The sequence below is a fragment of the Vipera berus genome (assembly GCF_964194415.1).
Source record: "Vipera berus genome assembly, chromosome: 1".
Lineage (NCBI taxonomy): Eukaryota > Metazoa > Chordata > Lepidosauria > Squamata > Viperidae > Vipera > Vipera berus.
Window position 1 is genome coordinate 9,750,164 of NC_138202.1, and position 23,694 is coordinate 9,773,857.

The 23,694-nt window shown below is 45.2% G+C and overlaps 1 protein-coding gene across 1 annotated transcript in view; it reads left to right on the plus strand.

The window, feature by feature from the left end:
• Positions 1-23,694, plus strand: part of EFNA2 (ephrin A2) — a gene marked incomplete at its 3' end in the record, with an annotated part of 66,596 nt that overhangs the window by 42,590 nt on the left and 312 nt on the right. Inside the window, exon 3 of the mRNA XM_081321585.1 lies at positions 14,237-14,302. Coding sequence (XP_081177711.1) covers positions 14,237-14,302 — 66 coding nt within the window. The remainder of the gene's footprint in view (positions 1-14,236; positions 14,303-23,694) is intronic.

Genomic DNA, 23,694 nt, shown 5'->3' on the forward strand with positions numbered 1-23,694 from the left:
GGACGCTAGCGTGGGGTGTGTGTGTGGGGGGGCTGTTCATGCACAGGCATGGCGCCAGTGCATGCGTGAACGCAGCCGCTAGTACTGCGCCAGTGGGTGTGGCCCTGTTTGTGTGCGTGCACACGCGCACACAGTAATTACTACTGCTATGCTTGTAAGCCGCCCTGAGTCTTCGGAGAAGGGTGGGATATAAATGGAATTAAAATAAAAAAATAAATAAAAAATTAAAAATTTGGAAGCTGCTCTCCACTCCAGGCTGCAAGCCCAGAAAGCTTGGAGAACTCTGACCAAGGATTTGGAGCTGGGTTTGAACTTATGACCTTCCATCACTCTCTTGATGTGGGGCTTAGGTGCTCTGAGAAAGATGAGAGCTCAGCCACACTGGACAGGTCTCAGGAGAGGAATCCTGAGGCCGAGTGCGCCTCTCCCTTCAATAATATGCTGAGATATAATTTACAGAAACCATATCACCCATCTCAGATTGGTAGCCGCTTGCGCCCAGAAGGAGCGTTGCTAGGTGTTGGGAGTTTCTGCACATCTGGTGACAAATGGGCTACAGAAGAGACAGCGCAGTTGTGGGCGCAGCTATGGAACAACTCAAAAGAAATGCGACAAGAATGCAGCTTGGATAAAAGAGGTGGGTAAGAATCAAAAAGAAACAAGATAACTTGTAATAACAGCCGAAGTGGTGGGGAAAAAGGGCAGGAAAGATCAAGAATATCTGCAAGAATGCCATTTGCCTGCAAGCAAGAACTGCTGGGCCACAAAATAGACAAAGTACTGTAATGGGGGGGGGGGGGAAGAAAGACGCTACAGCATTTTGGGAATTTAGAATCCAAACAGACAAGCAGCTGCCAAACAACATCCCAGAAATAGCAATTGTTGATAAGAAGGACAAACACGCCTGGAGAGTGGACGTGGCAGCGCCTGGAGACAGCAGAACAGAAGAGTAAGAACTGGAGAAAATCACAAAATACACAGATCTGCAAACAGAAGTAGAACGACTGTGGCAAAAGAAAACAAAGGCAGTCTCAATAACAATAGGCTTGGGTGCAATCCTGAAACATCTGGAGCACCACTTGAACGCCGTCGTCGGCACCGCTAACATCCCTGCTTAGTCAGTTGCAAAGGGCAGCTTTGCTTGCAGCAGCTTACATCCTGCAGTGCAAAATAGAACTTCCCACAGCCACCTCGCCACGGCCAATTCTCCACAACTGACTTGTTGTGACCAATTTGCCACGGGACAACTCGCCATAGACAACCCTCCGTGGGACAACTCGCAGCGGGACAAGACTAACACTAATATCGAAGAAATATTGGAATAGAATCTTTAGAGATAGAATGCCAAGGAAGGGACAATTTTTTATTTTATTTTAATTCCATTTATATCCCACCCTTCTCCGAAGACTCAGGGCGGCTTACAAGCTTAGCAGTAGCCTTCATTCTATGTATATGCCTGCTTATTAGGGCTTTCACACACACCCCAAGCGGCATTATTACAAAGTCAGCTTAATTGCCCCCAACAATCTGGGTCCTCATTTTACCTACCTGGGAAGGATGGAAGGCTGAGTCAACCTTGAGCCTGGTGGGAGGCGAACCTGCACTAATTGCAGGCAGCTGGTGTTACTTAAGGAGGCATTAGCCCACTGCTCCACCAAGGCTCTTGTAAAATGAAATGTGAAAGACCAAAATTAAAAAAAAATTATTATTATTTTAAATAGTTCAATTGAATTGTTCAGTTGTTCCACACAGGAAATTGTCCTGCAGTGAGTTGGCCGTGGCGACTTGGATGCGGCAAATTAACAATACCTTCAATATGTGTTAAAAACAAACAAATATCCACCTATCCCCAGGTCTTTGGGAAGGACTGGATAGAAATGCCATCTCCAGTCTAAACATCCCACCAGAATAATAGGAGGCGCAAGAGGAGGGTGAGGAAGTGGTGTTAGCGGCACAGAACCATTTATATAAACTAAGGCAAAGAAAGAGAAGGGATTTACGGATGAAGATGCAAAAGTGGGAAAAACAAAAGAGGTCAGGGGTTAAATGCAATGAGCCATATTGAGCCTTTTTTCAGATGGAGGTGAAAACGGGGGGATTAGGAGAGGATTGGTAAAAGACTGAAAAGGCAACGGAGCAATCTGCCTTCATCTCTTTGCAAGGGTATATTAAAACTTCGGCAAAGTCTCTTCACAATCCGGGCGGTTTCTCTCAACCAGCTCTTAGCTCCGTTACGAGAGCCTCTATGGAGGATGGTCAAAAAAAAAAGAAAAAAAGGGCAAGATGGCGGACCCAATGATGTGGCCCTGCATCACACTTTTTTTTAAAAAAAAATGCTGATTCTCTTAAAGTCCGTTGCAGAAAAAAATGCTCCTAAATTGGTCCCGTCGTGCAATGACCTGCTTTACGATTGTCACGATGTAGAACCTTAAGGGGCAGATTCCATTATGGCTGTAAGTCAAGAACTTCTTGTATCATAAACTCGGTGTTAATCCTTAGCAACCATTCGGATAGATTTTCTCCGTGATGGTAAGTCCCTAATCTGGTCCTTCAGGTCTTCCAGCGGTGCAGCCATCATCCCTGTGACTGAGGTTATCTGCTTATCGTGGTTCGTCCTCTTCTTCTCCTCTTTCCTTCTGCCTCTCCCATTATCAGAGCCAGAGAGCTGGGTCTTCGCATCATGTGTCCTAAGTGGGATCACTTGAGCCTGGTCACTGGTGCCTTGAGGGGGGAACTCTGGATTGACTTATTCAACGATCCATGTTTGTTTTCTTGGTGTTCACGAGAATCTCAGGTTTCTCCATCGCTACTCTTCCTATCCCGCTCCTTCTTTAAAATCCAACTTTCACTCTCAGAAAAGGTCACGGGGAATACTGTGGCTTGCAGGATTCTGATTTTTGTGGGTGCGCACGTTTGTGTGTGTTTATGTGTATGTAAAGGGACGCGGTGGCTCAGTGGGTTAGGATGCTGAGCTTGTCGATCGGAAGGTCGGCAGTTTGGCGGGTCGAATCCCGAGTGCCGCGTAACAGAGTGAGCGCCTGTTACTCGTCCCAGCTTCTGCCAACCTAGCAGTTCAAAAGCACGTAAAAAAATGCAAGTAGAAAAATAGGGACCACTCCGGTGGGAAGGTAACAGCGTTCCGTGCGCCTTTGGCATCTAGTCATGCCGGCCACATGACCATGGAGATGTCCTCGGACAAGCGCTGGCTCTTCGGCTTTGAAACGGAGATGAGCACCGGCCCCTAGAGTCGGAAACGACTAGCATGCATGTGCGGGGGAACCTTTACCTTACCTTTACCTATGTGTATGTACACATCATCATGTACAAGGCCTTTGGGGAGTGTGAACGAAGCCCCTTTTAAAGCCATGTCGATTGGGTTTATTGTCTCATTTGCTGTCTTTTACTCTTCTGTTTATTATTATATTATTGTATTCTTTTTAGTAATATTATTAGCGAACCGTGATTTTTTAAAATTAAGTTGGTATGCTGCCTGCTTTCCTACAACACTAAGAATTTTAAATAATATATCCTTTCTCATTCTTTTGGGCAACTTTGGGCCAATCATCAGGAGACTGAGAGTTCTAGTCCCGCCTTCGCCATGAAAGCCAGCTGGGTGACTTTAGGCCAATCACTGGGAGACTGTGAGTTCTAGTCCCTCCTTAGGCATGAAAGACGGCTGGGTGACTTTGGCCAATCACCAGGAGACTGAGAGTTCTAGTCCTGCCTTAGCTATGAAAGCCAGCTGGGTGACTTTGGGCCAATCACCAGGACACTGAGAGTTCTAGTCCCGCCTTAGCCATGAAAGACAGCTGGGTGACTTTAGGCCAATCACTGGGAGACTGAGAGTTCTAGTCCTGCCTTAGCCATGAAAGCCGGCTGGGTGACTTTAGGCCAATCACTGGGAGACTGAGAGTTCTAGTCCTGCCTTAGCCATGAAAGACAGCTGGGTGACTTTAGGCCAATCACTGGGAGACTGAGAGTTCTAGTCCTGCCTTAGCCATGAAAACCGGCTGGGTGAATTTGGGCCAGTCAGTATCTCTCAGCCCACTCCACTTCACAAGGTTGTTGCAGAAAAAAAATAGCAAGAGGAAGAAGTATTGGTTACGTTCAGCACCTTGTGTCATTTATAAGAATAATAAAGGTAGGCTAATAAATAAGACTTTTGTTATTACCTGATGTTTCTTTACGTAATACAGAGCACCACACAATTGGACTGTATTTTTTTTTAAAAAAAATAAACGAATATCCAAAGAATTGTTCAGAGGCGTGTGTGTGACACATCAGGAGAATCGAGTTAGGCACTTTCCAAATCTTTTTGACACCCCGAGCCCAAAGGTTTCCCCATCCCTTGTATAGACTCCTCGCGCCATCTGATGATCTCTTTAAACGCTGTCACGACCGCTTTGCCAAGTGCTGATCTGTGGCATCGTTTTAGACAGCTGGTTCCTTTGCTCTTGACGCTTGATCCTATCAATAAGATGAGATAAGATGATAAGATGAGGTGAAGTGAGGCGAAGTGAGATGAGACAACCTTTTATTGTCACTTTTTTCTCTGAACACACTGGTGCACATTAAAAAATGAACTTCTGATGTCCGCTCTCAAAAGGAATGCATACATATATGTGTGCGTGTGTGTGTGTGTGCGCACACACACGCACATACATATACCATGTTTCCCCGAAAACTCAGAAAATAAGGCCTAGCATGATTTTTTGCAGGATGCTTGTAATATAAGCCCCACCCCCAAAATAAGCCCAGGTTAAGATCATCAACCAGATGGATGCATTTTCTACCATATTTCCCCGAATATAAGCCGTAACTGGAAAATAAGCCACAATGCGTCTTTTGGAGCAAAAATTAATATAAGACCTGATCTTATTTTTGGCAAAACGCCGTACACCCACACACCTCTACACAAACACACACACACACACACACACACACTAATATAGACTATTTAGAATACATAGTGGAAAAAAGTCTTGAGAGTTAAGAAGGTTGATCCTATATCAGTGATGGCGAACCTTTTAGAGACCAAGTGCCCAAACTGCAACCCAAAATTCATTTGCGTATCGTTGGGTGTAGCCCATTGGGTGGGTGTGGCCAATAGGGTGGGCGTGGCCCATTGGGTGGGCATGGCTGCAGTGGTAACGGCAGACTGGGTGGGACTAAAAATTTCAATCCATCAATTCCAACTTTGCGAGATCCTTTTTTTTCCCCGTGAGAAGTTGAAATTGATTGATTGAATGAACCTTTTTTTTTTTTGCCCATGGCGGCGGAGGCCTAAAGTGAAAAGGTTTTTATAAAACCCAGCTGAAGGCCTACGAATGGGGCAACAGAGCGCATGCCCACAAAGAAGGCTCTGCGTGCCACCTGTGGCACGCGTGCCACAGGTTCGCCACCAGTCCTATATGGTACAAAGCTATTCCAGAATCTGGCTGTTCTGCTTCAGGTAGCCTGAAGCCTGCTCCCGGAAGGTAACGAAGAAAATTGGTCATGAAGAGGAAGGGTAGCGTCCTTGCCAATACGGCAGACCCTGGTCAAGCAGCGCTTCGATGCCATGTCCTGGATAGAAGGAAGTGCACTTCCAATAATCTTTTCTGTCATCCCCGCCATTCTCTCCACAGCCTTCCTGCCTGAAACACTAATGCAGAGGTCTTCAAACTCGGCCCTTTTATGACTGGTGGACTTCAGTTCCCAGAATTCCTCAGCCAGCATGGCTGGCTGAGGAATTCTGGGAGTTGAAGTCCACCAGTCATAAAAGGGCCAAGTTTGAGGACCCCTGCACTAATGCCTCCAAAACAATAAATACACTTCCTGAAGTCTTTTTGGTCTGTGGCGAACAGGTCCTGCTGAAGAACCCAGCAAAATTCTTTTAAATCCTTTAAATGATTCTGTCACTCCTCTTTTTCAGCGGTGCTTTTAATTATCCTCCGGAGTGTATGTGCGGGGCACTCATAAAACCCACTTTTTCCCCCCTTCATCCCCTCAGTTTGAAGGAGCCCAGAGATAAATGTCTAGGACTATCAATAAAACACTGCAGAAAGAGAAGACTCGGCAGAGGCCAACATACCTGCGTTGAATCTATGCCACTTTTGGTCTCGTTGATTCATCGGGGTATGCCGGTGGAAGTCAAGGCAGCTAAAGCGCACTTCCCCGGCTTAAATTTTAGAAACGTGCCTGGAATTTGGCAGCCAACCATAATGGCAAAGCAGGCCCAGCCCGCTCAGTGCAGAAGGCTAATTGCAGGTGGAAGTTTCTTGGGAATGCAGAATCCTTGTTAGCTCAGGGGTGGGTGGGCAAGAAAGAGAGGAAGAAGGGGGTACGAGGGGGGGGGGTGTTTTTTTTTAAAAAAAAGATAAGGGATGGGCTGGGCAGAGAGAGAACAAGAGGTGGCAGAAGGCAGGCAGGGACAAAAGACTCTTTTGTCTTTTGATTCAGCCCATTAAGAATGGGGAGGGGGGGTCTCGCCCACCCACCCCCCCCCCCCCCCCGTTTGGCAGAAACCTGGAAGACATGTGGACTTTGATTGGAGAGAAGCGGGTTGGGGGGGGCGCCCTCCTTACATTTGCAGAGGAATGGATAGATGGGGGTTGGGATTGATGACTCTCAATTTAGCGGAGAGGGGTGAAAACGTCCCCGCGTATAAACCATTTATTAGTCCGGGGTGCAATAAGGTCCCCTGCCTCGGTCAGGGCTTTGGACTAGATGACCTCCAAGGTCCCTTCCAGTCCTACGATTCTATTAAGAATCTCCTCCCTATTAAGGAGTTGATCTCTTCCTTTCCTTCCCTTCCCTTTCTTTAATTTAATTTAATTTAATTTAATTTCATAATTTTATTTATATACCGCCCTTCTCCCGAAGGACTCAGGGCGGTGAACAGGGCAGATATATAAAAAAATACAAAAATACAAAAGTTAAAAGAAAATTAAACATATGCCCGACTAAAAACAGTAAATAAAGATATTTAAAATGACCATAAAAACCCAACCCATACCCCATCAGGCCAGGCCGGCTTGTTCAAATAAGAGTGTCTTCAGATCGCGACGGAAGGAGCGAAGGTCGGGCGCCATCCGGAGCTCAACCGGCAACCGATTCCATAGCTCCAGGGCGCCCACAGAGAAGGACCTATTAATAATAATAATAATAATAATAATAATAATAATAATAATAATAATAATAATAATAATAATAATAATAATAATAATAATAATAATAAGAAGAAGAAGAAGAAGAAGAAGAAGAAGAAGAAGAAGAAGAAGAAGAAGAAGAAGTTGGAAGGGACCTTGGAGGTCATCTAGTCCAACCCCCTGCTCAGGCAGGAAACCTTATACCTTTTCCTCCCCTCCCCTCTCCTTTTTCTTCCCTTCATCCTCCTCCCTCTCTTCCTTTCCTTTCCTTTTTTTCTTTCTCTCCTTCCTCCATCCTGTAAAGATTCTTTATTTATGGGATCTCTCCATTGACTGGGACTTCAGGTAATGTTATAAAATTTCACGCAGACTTTTTTTTAAAAAAAATCTCCTTCCCGCTAGCTCCCTGGTCAGAAAAAGGGCAAAAATCACCTGCAATTAAATCAATTCCATAGATACGTAAGATTCTAAGAATATATCCCAGTGTGGTGCTAAATTTAATTAAAAGTGCAGGGGGTATAGAGAAACCAGGATGCAAGCCCCAAACTATGGTTACAAGGTCTGGTTACCACATACCCAAGTAATGGCACATCTGGGTTGGAGGTCAGGGTAAAGCTAAGACTTTGTGCTCTCTGAGCTTGGTAGGTTTTTTTTGCAGATGTTTCATTACCCAACTAGGCAACCTTGTCAGTTCTAGAAAACCTAAGACTTTGCTTAAAGCTTTAAAGGGCCTTGTTTAATGGGACGCGGTGGCTCAGTGGGTTAGGACGCTGAGCTTGTCGATCAGAAGGTCGGCAGTTTGGCGGGTCGAATCCCGAGTGCCGCGGAACAGAGTGAGCGCCTGTTACTCGTCCCAGCTTCTGCCAACCTAGCAGTTCAAAAGCACGTAAAAAAATGCAAGTAGAAAAATAGGGACCACTCCGGTGGGAAGGTAACAGCGTTCCGTGCGCCTTTGGCATCTAGTCATGCCGGCCACATGACCATGGAGATGTCCTCGGACAAGCGCTGGCTCTTCGGCTTTGAAACGGAGATGAGCACCGGCCCCTAGAGTCGGAAACGACTAGCACTCGTGTGCGGGGGAACCTTTACCTTTACCTTACAACAGGGAAATGCTCTGTAGATGTCTTTACTAATAATTTTTAAGAACAATTCATTTTATAATAATTTAATTTTTATGATTTAATTTTATGAATATCTGTGTACAACAGGGAAATACTTTATAAATATCCATAAACTTGGGAATAAGTGCACGTTTTGCAAAAATGCAAAAAGTCTTAGGAAGGAAGTAAGGGGGAGAGGGAAAAAGAAAGGAAAGAAAGAAAGAAAGAAAGAAAGAAAGAAAGAAAGAAAGAAAGAAAGAAAGAAAGAAAGAAAGAAAGAAAGAAAGAAAGAAAGAAAGAAAGAAAGAAAGAAAGAAAGAAAGAAAGTTTGGGAACAAGAGAATCCAAGCCAGTGATCATGAATATTGATTTGAGTTTGAAGTGGGGGAAAGAAAGTAAAAAATAATTAAAGGAAATAAGAGTGGAGGAGGAAATTGCATACTCCACCATTTTATTACAGGTTGTCGCTACACGTATGTAGGTATGTACATATACAGAGAGACTCCGATCCCAGATCGGCCTGGGTGGCTTACAATTTAAAAAGAAAAAACCATAACACAGGGGGGAAAAACGCGTCGGGGGGGAAAAAGAACCCAAAATATAACCCAAACAACCGACCCAGGCTGTCTTTTAACAGATTTGTCTGAAATGGTATAGGGTTTCCTGCCTTAGCAGGGGGTTGGACTAGATGACCTCCAAGGTCCCTTCCAACTTATTATTATTATTATTATTATTATTATTATTATTATTATTATTATTATTATTATTATTATTATTATTATTATTATTAGATGCTGCTGTTTCGGATATCCAAGCTTCGTCGCCAATCTTTACGTTTCCCCAAAGCAGATCCTCACAACGGATAAGGAAACCTCCAGAAATAATAATTATATTAAAAAGTTTAGTTAAAGAACTTTTGAGGCAGCCCCCCTCTTCAAAAAAATAAATAAATAAATAAATAAACTTCGCCTAACAACTACTAATCTCTTTTAGGTGGAGCATGGGAAGGAAGGGGGGAAATCTACAAACGCGCACGCACGCACACACACAAGAACAGCCCACGTTGCCCGATTCCCACGTTGCCCGATTCTGTCGCGCTTTCTCCAGCTCTTCATTTACGCCCGGGCGTTTCTCTGAGAAAGAAACCCTGGGTGGCGGGACATGCAAATGAAGGGGTGTGGTTAAGCAAATGAGGCCTTCCTCGCGTTCTCTCTCTCTCTCTTTTTTTTCAATGGCTCCCATTGTGGCGCCCTCTTTGGTCCCATTCAAAAAAAAGGTGACGTCAGCCGCGGATAGTTTCTCTCTCTCTCCCCCCCCCCCGGGACAATGGCGCTCTTCTTGCTCGCAGGACGGCTGAATGGGAAAGCGAAGGGAAAGGAGGGGATCTCAAGAGAAAGCCCCCCCGCGGCTGGTGTCAATATCTCAGCAAGCCGCTGAGACCAAAATGGAAATAGCTCTGGGAACAGCTGCCGGCGGTCTCCTCGGATTGTAATGGGGAGGGGGCGGCGGCTGAAGGACCTCCTCGGCCCTGGGTTTTCTCAGCCTGTCTCTTTGCCTGCTGGGACCCCACCTTCCCTTCCCGCTGGGGCGCTTTATTTGAAGCAAGCCACCCAAATGAGGACAATTCTGAAGAATGCCAGAGCCCAGCCTTGGGGTTAATTGAGGGTACTTTGCTGAAACTCTGCTCTTCTCTCTTTTCTGCTCAGAACAGGCTCAGCCTCTTAGCTGCATCCACAAAATAACAACCCCCAAATGATCTTGCAGCTACTTTGAGGTGTTGTTGTTAGTTGCGAAGTCGTCTCCAACCCATCGTGACCCCATGGACAACGTTCCTCCAGGCCTTCCTGTCTGTCCTCTACCATCTTCTGGAGTCCATTTAAACTCACGCCTACTGCTTCAGTGACTCCATCCAGCCACCTCATTCTCTGTCGTCCGCTTCTTCTCTTGCCCTCGATCTTTCCCAGCATTAGGCTCTTCTCCAGTGAGTCCTTCCTTCTCATTAGGTGGCCAAAGGATTTGAGTTTTAGCTTCAGGATCTGGCCTTCTAAAGAGCAGTCAGGGTTGATCTCCTCTAGGACTGACCGGTTTGATCGCCCTGCAGTCCAAGGGACTCGCAGGAGTCTTCTCCAGCACCACAGTTCAAAGGCCTCAATTCTTTGGCGCTTAGCCTTTCTTATGGTCCAACTTTCACTGCCATACATTGCAACTGGGAAGACCGTAGCCTTGACTAGACGCACTTTTGTTGACAGGGTGATGTCTCTGCTTTTTAGTGTGTTGTCTAGATTTGCCATGGCTTTCCTCCCCAGGAGCAAGCGTCTTAATTTCTTGGCTACAGTCCCCATCTGCAGTGATCTTGGAGCCCAGGAAAATAAAATCTGTCACTACCTCCATTTCTTCCCCATCTATTTGCCAGGAATTGAGAGGGCTGGATGCCATGATCTTGGTTTTCTTAATGTTTAGTTTCAACCCAACTTTTGCACTCTCCTTCTTCACTCGCAACAAGAGACTCATCAGTTCCTCTTCACTTTCTGCCATTAGAGTGGTATCATCTGCATATCTTAGGTTGTTGATATTTCTTCCAGCAATCTTTATTCCAACTTTGGGGTACTGGCCTAGAAAGCAGGAGCCTGTGAGTTCTAGTCCCACTTTAGGCATGAAAGCCCGCCAGTGATTTTGGGCCAATCAGCAAGAGATTGTGAGTTCTAGTCCTGCCTTAGGCATGAAAGCTAACTAGGTGACTTTGGGCCAATCACCAAGAGATGGTGAGTTCTAGTTCTAGGTATGGAAGCCCGCTAGTGACTTTGGGCCAGTCTCCAGGAGACGGTGAGTTCTAGTTCTAGGTATGAAAGCCCGCTAGTGACTTTGGGCCAGTCTCCAGGAGACGGTGAGTTCTAGTTCTAGGTATGAAAGCCCGCTAGTGACTTTGGGCCAGTCACCAGGAGACGGTGAGTTCTAGTTCTAGGTATGAAAGCCCGCTAGTGACTTTGGGCCAGTCACCAGGAGATGGTGAGTTCTAGTTCTAGGTATGAAAGCCCGCTAGTGACTTTGGGTCAGTCTCCAGGAGATGGTGAGTTCTAGTTCTAGGTATGAAAGCCCGCTAGTGACTTTAGGCCAGTCACCAGGAGATGGTGAGTTCTAGTTCTAGGTATGAAAGCCCGCTAGTGACTTTGGGCCAGTCCCCAGGAGATGGTGAGTTCTAGTTCTAGGTATGAAAGCCCGCTAGTGACTTTGGGCCAGTCACCAGGAGACAGTGAGTTCTAGTCCCACCTTACGCATGAAAGCTAGCTAGGTTAGTTTGGGTGGGTCATTCTCAGCCCAACTCATTTGATATGTTTGCCACCTTGAGTTACGCTTATAAAAGTATTAAAGGCAGGGGTCTTCATACTTGGCAACTTTAAGTTTTAAATTTGCCACGTTTGAAGACCCCTGATCTAAGGGCTGTGGAAGGTTGTGGGGGATCATCTAGTCTGACCCCTTGCCCAGGGCAGAAATCTGCAACTTCAGACATCCCCAAAAAAGGGTTGTCTCGCCTCTGTTGAAACAGTTGCCATGAAGGAGAGTCTACTATTTCTAGATGCAGCTTGATGACAGAATGCTAGAAAGGGGTTGAAAGGGCCTCTGGAGATTTGTATTTTGTTGATAACCTGCCTTTATTATTTTTATAAATAACTCAAAGGCATGAACCATACCTAATATTTCTTCCTCCTGTTTCCCCCACAAGAACAATCCTGTGAGGTGGGCTGGGCTGAAAGAGAGTAACTGCCCCAAAGTCACTCAACCAGCTTTCGTGCCTAAGGTAGAATTAGAACTCAGAACCCCCTCTTCACTAAGTAGGGATCTGCCACCCCCACATTCCCATCTGAGTTCTTTTAACACCTGCAGCAAAGGAGCGTCCTCTGCTGATGCCATCTTATTCTAACCATAAAAGTTATTGTTATTGTTAGGACTGTTTCCTGATGTCCAGCCAAAATCACTGGTAAAGTTTGATGCTTCTTTTCTCTGTGTTGTGTGAATCCAGCCCGTGTCTTTAAAGTGTCCCAGACCAAAAAGCTGGATTCACACAGTATGTGTGGCTAGCCCCAAACAGAGAAATAAATTGAAACCAAACCCTCCCTTAAGCAGTGCAAATACACATAAGGTTAAATTCATTCTCATCTGAAATTTGTGGGCAGGAGAAGGTTATCCGGTTTTGCATTTTGATTATGTCTGTCGAAAGACAAGTCTGTTTCTGCCAATGGCCTCTATTCTCTTTGCTTTAGAAAGTTGGACTTTAGGGAATCCTACGGCCTCCATTCGTCACTTCGTTTATATATTTTTAGCCTTAAAAAGAGAGTTAGAAGGAAAAAAACCCCTCCAATATCCAGGGCAGTTGAGAAACAGACCCTTTTAAAAAAAAATCTGCCTCCCCACCCCCAAATTCATATCTATCTACCTACTATATCTATCTCACTTCCAAATAATTAAAAGCAGATTTAAAATAGAAGCGATGTATGAAAGAAAAAGAAAAGGCTAAATTCTCAATCCACCAACAGTGACAATGCTTGGGGAGGGCGTGCGGGGGGGGGGGGGAAGAGAATTGCTGATCTGACCCAATTTGGGTTTTTTGTTTTTTGTTTCCCCCCCCCCCCCCCCCGTTTTCAAGCGGTGGGTTTCTTGCTCTGCCTAACTAGGAAAACAACCAGGGGAGAAAAAAGAGCCAGGCTGGGTGACCATACTTAAATCTATAGTCCCCTGGAGGAACATTAATATAAATCAGTGTTCCTGCGGGGCTGGAACATTCGTTTTCGATGACCCTTGCACAGAAAGGAAACCGCTAGCTTTCTTCATACAGGATGTTCCCTGGATTTCTTTGGAATTGGGCTGTCAAATCCAATCCATTTTAGAACAGGCGAAAAATCCGCCTTGGCAAATCTTCGCTTTGCTCCACCAAAATAGGGCGTGTGGTTTTGTGTGTGGTTTTTGTTTTGTTTTTTTCCCTTTTAACCCTCTTTTTTTTTCCCTCCGCCGGCCCATCCATCCATCCTAATCCAACCAATTTCATGCCTGGGAATATTCCCACTGGGCGCCCCCCTGCGCCTCGTCCCCGTGGTTTTAATTACCAATTTTTACTCTCCCTTCACGCAGCCGGCTGGCCGGTTGAAGGAAGCCCTCAAAAGCGTGTCATTTGGCTTGGCAGGGTTTTTTTTGTTTTTTTTTTGGGGTGGGGAGGAAATCCAAACACATCTAAGGAGCCTCGTCCTGGTTAAGTATCCCTGCCTGGGGGGGGGGGGGGTCAGACAACTTTTGACATCGGTTTTGGAATTTGATCAAAGACACGGTTTTAAAAGCGGAGCCTATCGTTCAGTTAAAAGAACCACGGATATCTAGGAGAGCTTTAAGCTGCTTAGCAGAGCTGGGAAACATCTGTGGGTCAAATAGCAAGTGGTGCTTATGGTCTGAAGGCGGTGGAGTCTGAGCTGTTGAGCGTAATTGTGCCCAACAGCTATCGGGGCAAAATCTCTTGAGCCATCAAGGAGGTGTTTTTGGCAGCAGGTGCAGATTTGGGGCTCTGGGCCCTGGTAAAACAACACCCGCCTTAGGACCATCCGCTATGAATACAGAGGAGAGAAGAGCAAAATTGGACATGACTTTTGCTCTGTACAAATTTGGAAAGAAAAAAGGGAAGGAAAGAAGGGAGGGAGGAGAGGAAGAGAAGGAAGGAAGGAGGAAGGAAGGAAGGGAGAGGGGAGGGGGCAAGAGAAATAGAAAGGGAAGGGAGGAGAAGAGGGAAGAAGGAAGCAAGGGAGAGAGGAAGGAAGGAAGGAAAAGAGATGGAAGGAGAGAGGGAAGGAAGGAGAGAAAGAAACAAACAAACAAACAAACATTGCTAGAGCACTTGAGGAGCTTTTCAGAACTAGCCTTCTTTGCATGTTATCTAAAAGACACAAAATACCTATTTATGTGGCAGAAACCTGGTTTGCTCTAATGCCATTTCCCTCCCCCCCCTTTGTCTCTTCTTTCTTTCAGCGGCCACTCCACCCAATCTGGTTGACAAACCCTGCTTAAAGTTGAAGGTTTATGTTCGGCCAACAAGTAAGTAGGACCAGACGAAGGAAGCCATAGGAAATGTGATTTTCCCCCCCCCATAATTCTATTTTGAACTAATCTGGAGTAATGCATGAATCAGACTGTACATTAAGAAGCAGCCCTCATTTCCCCCCCCCATATCTTCTGTTGCACCACTCAGCTCAGAAATATCAAAAGCCATCTTTTAAAAGGATGTGGTTTAAGAGTAAATAGAAATTCGTGTTTGAAAAACAAATGACTCTTATTTTCCCTCTAGATATATTCTGATATCCAGAATGTACTTATAAATGGGAAAAATGCAGTGTTGCTGAAAGGACGAATTGCTTGGAAAAATGGGTAAAAATAGATGGTGGCTGCCACTGAATCTCTGTTGTATTAACCGTACAGGTGGTCCTCAACGTACGACCACAATTGAGGCTCTTTCTGTGGCTAAGTGAGACAGTTGTTAAGTGAGTTTTGCCCCATTTTACAACCTTTCTTGCCACGGTTGTTAAGTGAATCACTGCAGTCGTTAGGTTAGCAACACGGTTGTAAAGTGAATCAGGCTTCCCCATTGACTTTGCTTGAAGGTTGCAAAAGGGGATCACGTGACCCTCGGGACACAGCAACTGTGTCATAAATGTGAGCCAGCTGCCGAACGTCCGAATTTTGATCACATGACCTTGGGAAGCTGCCAGGGTCATAAATGTGAAAAACGGACATAAGTCACTTTTTCAGTGCCGTTCTGATTTCAAATGGTCACTGAGTGAATGGTTGTAAGTCAAGGACTATCCATAAAACCCAGTAGACAAAACGAAGGAGGGGCTTTTGTGTTGGGTTGCAATCAAGGTAACCCCTGTGGGTTGGGTAATCTCAGTTGCTGTTGTGAGCACCACAACATCATCAGACAAAGGACACAATTACACACTTGTGTCATTATGTAACCCCTTGTGAAATGTTGCACCTGAGATACAAGTAGTTCTTGACTCTTAAGAGAGCCCACCCATCACTGTTGTAAGTCAAGGCGGTCATAATTTGCTTTAGCCACCAGATCCATCTGATTTTACACTCTTTTCTGCAGTGGCTGTTAAGTGATCTCTGTGGTCACTAAGCAAACCATGGGCTGATTTTGCCACTTTTGGGCAAAAAAGTCATTAAATGAGGCCATCTCACTGCAGGATGCTGCAAATAGCAATAAACGCAGGCTGGTTGCCAGGCTCCCAACATGTGTCACATGACCATGGGGTGGGGTGGGGAGAGTGCCGCTGTCATAACTTTGGAACTGGGTCGTAAGTACCACCAAAGAGGATGTAAGTCGAGGTCTACCTGTGTACAGGTCAGGCCATTATGACTATTTATTTCATGACCGCTGAAAGTTAAGACGGTACTGGAAAAAAATGCCCTACAACAGTCACAGCCTCCCTGTGGTCAGTTGGTTGCGATTCATGTCCTTGGCACCCACAATGTGTGGGTCACAGTGTCCTGGGGTCTAGTGATCACCATTTGTGATGTTCCCAATCAGCGTCTGACAAACAAAATCTCTTGGGGAAGCCAGATTCACTTAATGATGTGGTAAAAAAGGGACATAACATTGGATGCAGTCACGGGATGATCTCTTAATGACCGCATTGTTTAATGACAGAAATGCTGGTCCCAGTCATGATCATAAGTTGAGGATTACCTGTTCAGGAAGACTAAAATCTCATGATTTTTGATAAAAACAAAAATAATTCGAATCTGAATCTGAATTGATGAACTAGTTGGCATTGTTTTTCGGAGACTAGATGGTGGGAAATCTGTGGATGCCGTGCAAGTAGTCCTTGACTTATAACCATTCGTTTAATGACTGTTTAAAGCAAGGGTCTTCAAACTTGGCAACTTTAAGACTTGTGGACTTCAACTCCCAGAATTCCTCAGCCAGCCAGGGATGGCTGAGGAATTATGAGAGTTGAAGTCCACAAGTCAGAAAAGGGCCAGGTTTGAAGACCCCTGCCTTAAAACAAGTTTCTCCAAACTTGGCAACTTTAAGATTTGTGGACTTCAACTCCCAGAATTCCTCAGCCAGCATGGCTGGCTGAGGAATTTTGGGAGTTGAAGTCCACAAGTCTTAAAGTTGCCAAGTTTGAAGACCCCTGGTTTAAAGTTACCAAGGCACTGTAAGAAGGGACTTATGACTAGTTTGCACATTTGCAGCCTCCCCAGTCAGATGTGATCAAACTTCAGGTGCTTGGCAACTGGCATCTACCGTATTTCCCCCAAAATAAGACCCAACTGGAAAACAAGCCCTTGCATGATTTTTCAGGACGCTCGTAATATAAGCCCCATCCCAAAAAAATAAGCCCCAGTTAAGATCGTCGGCCAGACAGATGCATTTAGTACCATATTTCCCTGAATATATAACCTAACCGGAAAATAAGCTCTTACGTGTCTTTTGGAGCAAAAATTAATATAAGACCTGGTCTTATTTTCAGGGAAACATGGTATCTACAATAGTTGCAGTGTCCTGGGATTATCATTGGGAAACGTCCTAGGGGGCTTCTGACAAGCAAAGTCAATGGGGGAAGGCAGATTCGCTTAACAACTGCATGACTCACTTAACAACTGTAGTGATTCGTTTAACAACCATGCCCCAAAGGTTGCAAAATGGGGGCACAGCTCACTAACGACTGCCTTGCTTAGCAACACCCACTGAGCTAGGAATAAGCTGAATTTTTGGTCATCAGAGATGGAACTCAAAACATCTCTCTTTCGCCCACAAACCAGGGAACCGGGGGCAAACAAGATCCATGGTCCACTATCAGCAAGTGGATCCGGTGATGCGGCCACCCTGGTTTGGTAGATTCCATCAGCCACAAACAGTTTCCCTGAGCCATCACAGCCCACTTGGGTCTGCTGGGGGATAGCAACATCCACAGTCCTAGCCACAGGGTTTCACAAAGAGACATTGGCAAGGTAGCAACTGGGCAAAACTATTTCTGCTCATTCAACGTTCTGAGATAGACACATTGGCCTCTACAGAGGGGAACTCTGGATGTACAGCACTACCTAGGAAGGGTGTTTTTCCACCCATAAACCTTTGGAATATTACCAGTGTATGGCTTTGGAGTACTTCCTCTGGGCTCCATCTTTGTGGACCAAGAAAGGTAGCTGGGTTCACTATGAAGTTCCTTCCTGCTCAGCCAGAGATACCACCTCGCCCGAACTAAAGGGGTGTCCAACACTAGCCCCTTTTAAGACTTGTGGACTTCATCTCCCAGAATTCCCCAGCCAGCGGGGAGTTCTGGGAGTTGAAGTCCACAAGTCTTAAAGGGGCCAGGGCTGGATGTCCCTGTCCGACAGAAGAGCAATAAATTCAGAAACTGTTCAAGGCATCGAAGGTTAACCCAACATCATTCTGCAGTGTGGGTTGGTTGACTGTTCTGCATTGTTCTTGATTTTCTCATGGTCCTTGCCAATGGCAAGTTTTTGTCGTTATTCTTCAAGAAAGGAGAAGTTGATCTACATTCAGAGGGAGTCAGTGCCTACAACTGAAGGGAGGGGATTCCTCCAGAGAAGAATCTTAAATCTTCACTTTTAGGTAGAGGATTTTTCCCCCCACTCGATTCCATCTTTCGGTGATCCTAAAGTTCAGCGATTCTTTTTTTAGACATGGATAAGATTACAGGCAGTCCTCAACTTACGACCACAGTTGAAACCATATTTTTTGTTACTCCGCAAGGCAGTGGCTAGGTGAGGGGCTCCCAGTTTCATGCCCTTTTTTGTCACAATGGTTAAGTGAATTACTTCGGTTGTTAAGAAAATCCTGTGGTCATTAAGCGAATCCAGCTTCCCCCATTGACTTTGCTTGTCAGAAGTCAGCTAGGAAGGTCGCAAATGGTGATTGGATAACCCCAGGGCTCTGCAGCCACCATAAATACATGCCAAGTGGCCAAATTTTGATCACATCACTCTGGGAGATACTGCAATGGTTGCAAGTGTGAGGACTCACTTTTTCAGTGCCATTGTAACTTCAAACAGTTGCTAAACAAGTGGTTGTAAGTCAAGGACTGCCTGTATTAGAAGTTTAATCAGTGACAGACTTACCACCTTGCCTTCACCTAACATGCTAGTTGGCTTTGTATTAACATTGATTAGGGTTTGTTGTGACCTACTCTATAGGCAAACCCAGTTTAATTGGTTAGTTTATAATAGTATAACAGAATAACAGAGTTGGGAGGGATCTTGGAGGTCTTCTAGTCCAACCCCCTGCTCAAGCAGGAAACCCTACACCAGAGGTAGGCAACCTTGGCTCTTTTAATGATTTGTGGACTTCAATACCCAGAATTCCTGAACCAGCCATGCTGACTCGGGAATTCTGGGAGTTGAAGTCCACAAGTCATAAAAGAGCCAAGGTTGGCTACCCCTGCCTTACACCATTTCAGACAAACAGCTGTCCAGTCTCTTCTTGAAAACCTCCAGTGATGGAGCAGTTTATGCAGATAATTTATGCTTCAAGTGGCCCACATACATGCAACATCCCCAATTTTGTGGGTGTTCCTCAGCAGGACACATGATATGCCCATGTTGATGTTATGGCACAAATGTCATGCTACGTATGACATACCGGTGGCTTCTAATTAGCTTGCCCCAAGGGTGCTTTTTCAAAAGGCAACTGGACTTCCTTTGTTTTTCTTTGAAGACATTTTGCTTCTCATCCAAGAAGCTTCTTCAGTTCAAGGAGAACCAAAAAAAGGAGAAAGCCCAGTTGCCTTTTGAAAAAGCAGTTTGGGGACAACCGTGACCTGGATGATTAAGAATCTCCATGGACATTCTGCTTAGCTTGTTCCCTCAATTTACCCTATATTTGGGGACATATTTCTGTCACCCAGATCCCTTCTCTAAGCACCTCAGAGGTAGGCCTCACTCTCTCACCTCCTGAGTTTACCCCAAAACTGAAATCTTATTCTTGGCTCCTAAAACTTTACAGAATCAAGAGCCTCTGCAAGGGTGGGGAACGACGGCGCTTTAATGACTTGCGGATTTCAGTTCCCAGAATTCTTGAGCCAGCCATGGAATTCTGGGAGTTGAAGTCCACAAGTCATAAAGGGGACATCGTTCCCCACCTCTGGTCTACAGGGTGTGAATGGGTAAGGGTCAAGATGGCGTCCCCTTCCTGGTGCTCAGTCCTGATTACCAGCAAAACCTGTTTTCAAGCAGAACGGACACTGCCCCTTCCTTGCACATTTTGCCCTTGAGATCAAATTAGCAAAAGCCTTTTGACACACAGGCCTGCACACACACACACAAAAAAACTACCTCTGGTGACCTTTTTGATAACTTTCACCTTTTGTTTTCTTGGCAATGGCTGAAATACTAAGCACTGGTGTTGGCTGCACATTTCCACCAAATTATGTTCGATTCTAGTTTGGGGTGAAGACACATCTATGAAAAGAAGGGGGAAAAACCCTCCATAAACCCAGAGCAGTCTGGAATACCCGCTGACTTCATTGTTGGGATCAAGGAGGGTGGGGGGAAAGGCAATTATTTTATTTAAATTGTAACAAACAGCAACAACCTTCTGCTTTTTCTGAACAGGTGGTATTTTAAAAAGAATCAAATCGTGCAGCTGTTTGGGGAAAAAAGAAAACACAAATTAATAATTTTCTCCTGTTAACATGTAATTAATGTTTGGTCACAGTTCTTCCCAGGGAGTGTGCAAATAGTCAGAAATGACAGAATCGGGAAAGAGATTGCCATTTTTTTGGTGCTTTTTCATTTCTCTCTGTGTGCATGTTTGTGTGTCTGTGTGATTTTAATTGGCTTTAAAACAAAACAAGGACTTTTTTTAAATATGAAAGAAACCCCCTGGTTGTTTTGTTGAGTTTTTTTTCCTTCATAAAGCATGAAATATTTGTAGTGGCTTTCCACAGGGGTTGGGACAAGTATCCTGTGGCAGTTTCGTTTCGTTTCTTTTCTTTTCTTTTCTTTTCTTTTTTCTTTTCTTTTCTTTTCTTTCTGTCTCTTTCTCACTTCTTTCTTTCTTTCTTTCTTTTCCTTCCTTCCTTCCTTCCTTCCTTCCTTCCTTCCTTCCTTCCTTCCTTCCTTTTCATTCAGGATTTCACAGGGACATAGGCAGTCCTCCATCTGTTCCTCTTCAGAACAATAAACTTAGGAAGGGTGTCTGTGTAAGTTGGCTAAGACAAAGGAACTGGCCCAGAGTCACCCAGGAGCTTCTTTGCTGAGGGAAGACTAGAACCCAGGTCTTGCCCCTTCTAGTCTAGCCCCTCCGCTCTACACCTGATTGGCTCTTGGGCTGAGAGGCAGGAGTCGGCCCAAGTTCAGCAAATGAGCTTCTGTGGCTGAGGAGGGACTAGAACCTGGGTCTTCCCTCTCTTAGTCTAGCACCTGAGAAGTACAGATGTGGCAGACAGTGGAATTATTTCAAATTAAATGGCTATTGTTGCAGAAGAAGCTAGACTTTGCCCCCAGGGTTCTCTCCCAGTTGTAAATGTGAAAAATGGTCATGCCACTTTTTTTCAGTGCCGCTGTAACTTTGAGCGGTCACTAAATGAATATTGTAAGTCAAGGACTACCCAGAACCCTGAGAGTCAGTTTGGTTTAGTAGCTAAAGACGCTGGGCTAGAAGCCAAGCACCTGGGAGTTCTAGTCTTGCCCTAGGTCAGGGGTAGGCAACCTTGGCTCTTTTATGACTCGTGGACTTCAACTCCCAGAATTCCTGAGCCAGCATGGCTCTGCTTGGAAACCTCTCCCTTTCCCCTCAGCATGGCTGGGTCAGGAATTCTGGGAGTTGAAGTCCACGAGTCATAAAAGAGCCAAGGTTGCCTACCCCTGACCTAGGTGCATAAGATAAGAGAGTGACTGGGCCAGTGCTTCTCCCTCAGCCCTCAGAAGGAGGAGGCCAGGCCAACCTCTCCCTCAAAAATGTATCCAACAAAACGGCAGCGACTTGTCCAGGCACAGGCGGGCGAAAAGAAGAAAAGCTAGTCCCGTAGACTCAGAGGAATTCGAAGCCGATGCCAAGATGGATTTGCATCTCCAAATTTTTTTGCTCAGTTCCTCTTCTCTCTTCCCCCACCCACCCCCCCTTCCCTCTTCTCCAGGCTGTAAGTCTGCCAAAACCACCCTTAATCTAGTAATAAACTTAAGAGGAGCCGAGCTCAGGGAATGGCGTTAAAACGGCTTTGGCTGTAATTTAGCGGATTCCCTGGAAGACATTTTTGCATCGTTGACTGATTAGGCGTCTTTTGGAAACAGGATTATTGGATCGCTATGAAACAATTGCTCTCTGACCTTCTGCACGGCGTGCTGACTGCCAGCCAAGGCCGGGGAGGGGGGACATAACAAAACCTAACCTAAACAGGCATTGTCCCCGGAGATGTCCTGTTGTTATGAGTTGGCTGGCAGATCTCGAAGTTGGCTTCTTGCCATCGTGCGAAAACTGCCGCCCGCATATTTTGAAACGGAGTCTCCGTCTGGGGGAAAATTGGGAGTCTGATCTTGGCAAAAGCAGCTTGTTCACTTACTCGTTTAACCCTGGACCGTTCTGCCCTCCAACCCAGCCATTCAGGAGGAGACTGGCCCAGGAGGAGACTGGATGGCATCACAGTGTCCCGGATGACAGCTTACTAAAGCATGCCATCAATTTGAATGTTCCAGTTTCAGGATTTTATTTTATTTTTATTCCTGTTATGGTCCATGAAACTATACCTACAGGTGGTCCTCAACTGACAACCAAAATTAGGATCAGAATTTCTGTTGTTAAGCACATCCTGCTTATTCTATTCCATTCCATTCCATTCCCTATTCTATTCTATTCTATTCTATTCTATTCTATTCTATTCTATTCTATTCTATTCTATTCTATTCTATTCTATTCTATTCTATTCTATTCTATTCTATTCTATTCTATTCTATTCCTATTCCTATTCCTATTCCTATTTCTTATTCTATTCTATTCCTATTCCTATTCCTATTCCTATTCCTATTCCTTACTCTACTCTACTCTACTCTACTCTACTCTACTCTACTCTACTCTACTCTACTCCACTCCACTCCACTCCACTCCACTCCACTCCACTCCATTCTATTCTATGGTTGGACTGTGGAGTCCTTGGTGCTCTCTGAACTTGGTAGATGTTTCCAATGTCTCATTACCCAACGAGGTAACATCATCAGCACAAGAAAACCAACCAGATATTCAGAATTCCTATAGGAATCTGGACCTCCAATAGGAGAGAATATCTGTAGCTCAGAGTTGAACTGTGGAGTCCTCGGTGCTCTCTGAGCTTTGGGGTTTGGTTCTGAATATTTCATTTCCGACTAGGAAACATTATCAGTGCGAGAGTGTGGGGTTATATACAGTCGCTTGCCCTGCCCATTTTGGTGGGAGTGTCAGGGTTTTTTTCCTTGATGGTTCCTTGATTAATGTATTGCTTCTTGCTTGATTGTGAGAGCGACTTGAGTATTGCTTTCTGTTTGATTGTGGGGAGTGGATTCCCAACACCAAATATCAATCAGAAGATACACTGAAAAAATCTTTAATCTCATGGGCAGACTCCACGATAGTTTCAACTGGGAAACTGTGAGTAGACTAAGCTAAATCCGAAAACACTAGGGAATTCCTGAAAGCTTGGCATTTAGACAAATCAGCCATCAATAGACACATAGAGATAAGCTATATTTACAAAGCATTCAAAAGAGACAATAAAAAAGCTTAGAAGGAAACAAAACAGACCAGAGACACATCCTCTCCAGCAGCCAACACCCAGATAAGCAGGGATTAACACCAGACAAACAAGCAAGCAAGAGACTACCTCAATCAAAGAATTAAAAGGTAAAGGTAAAGGTTCCCCCGCACATGCGTGCTAGTCGTTTCCGACTCTAGGGGCCGGTGCTCATCTCCGTTTCAAAGCCGAAGAGCCAGCGCTTGTCCGAGGACGTCTCCGTGGTCATGTGGCCGTCATGACTAGACGCCAAAGGGGCACGGAACGCTGTTACCTTCCCACCGTAGTGGTCCCTATTTTTCTACTTGCATTTTTACATGCTTTCGAACTGCTAGGTTGGCAGAAGCTGGGACGAGTAACAGGCGCTCACTCTGCTACGCGGCACTCGGGATTCGACCCGCCAAACTGCCGACCTTCCGATCGACAAGTTCAGCGTCCTAACCCACTGAGCCACCGCGTCCCTTCTAATCTTCTTTCTCCTTGGTAATCAAAGAATTACCAAGGAGAAAACCACACTTCCCCCCCCCCCCACAAAAACCGGCAAGGCAAGCTACTGTATATGAACAGAGGGCAAGCTTCATACTCACTGGCCCTGATGATGTTACTTAGCTGAGTAATGAAACATGTTGGCTGGGGAATTCTGGGAGTTGAAGTCCAGATATCCTCAAATTTGAATGGCTCACTATGAGGGTTGTT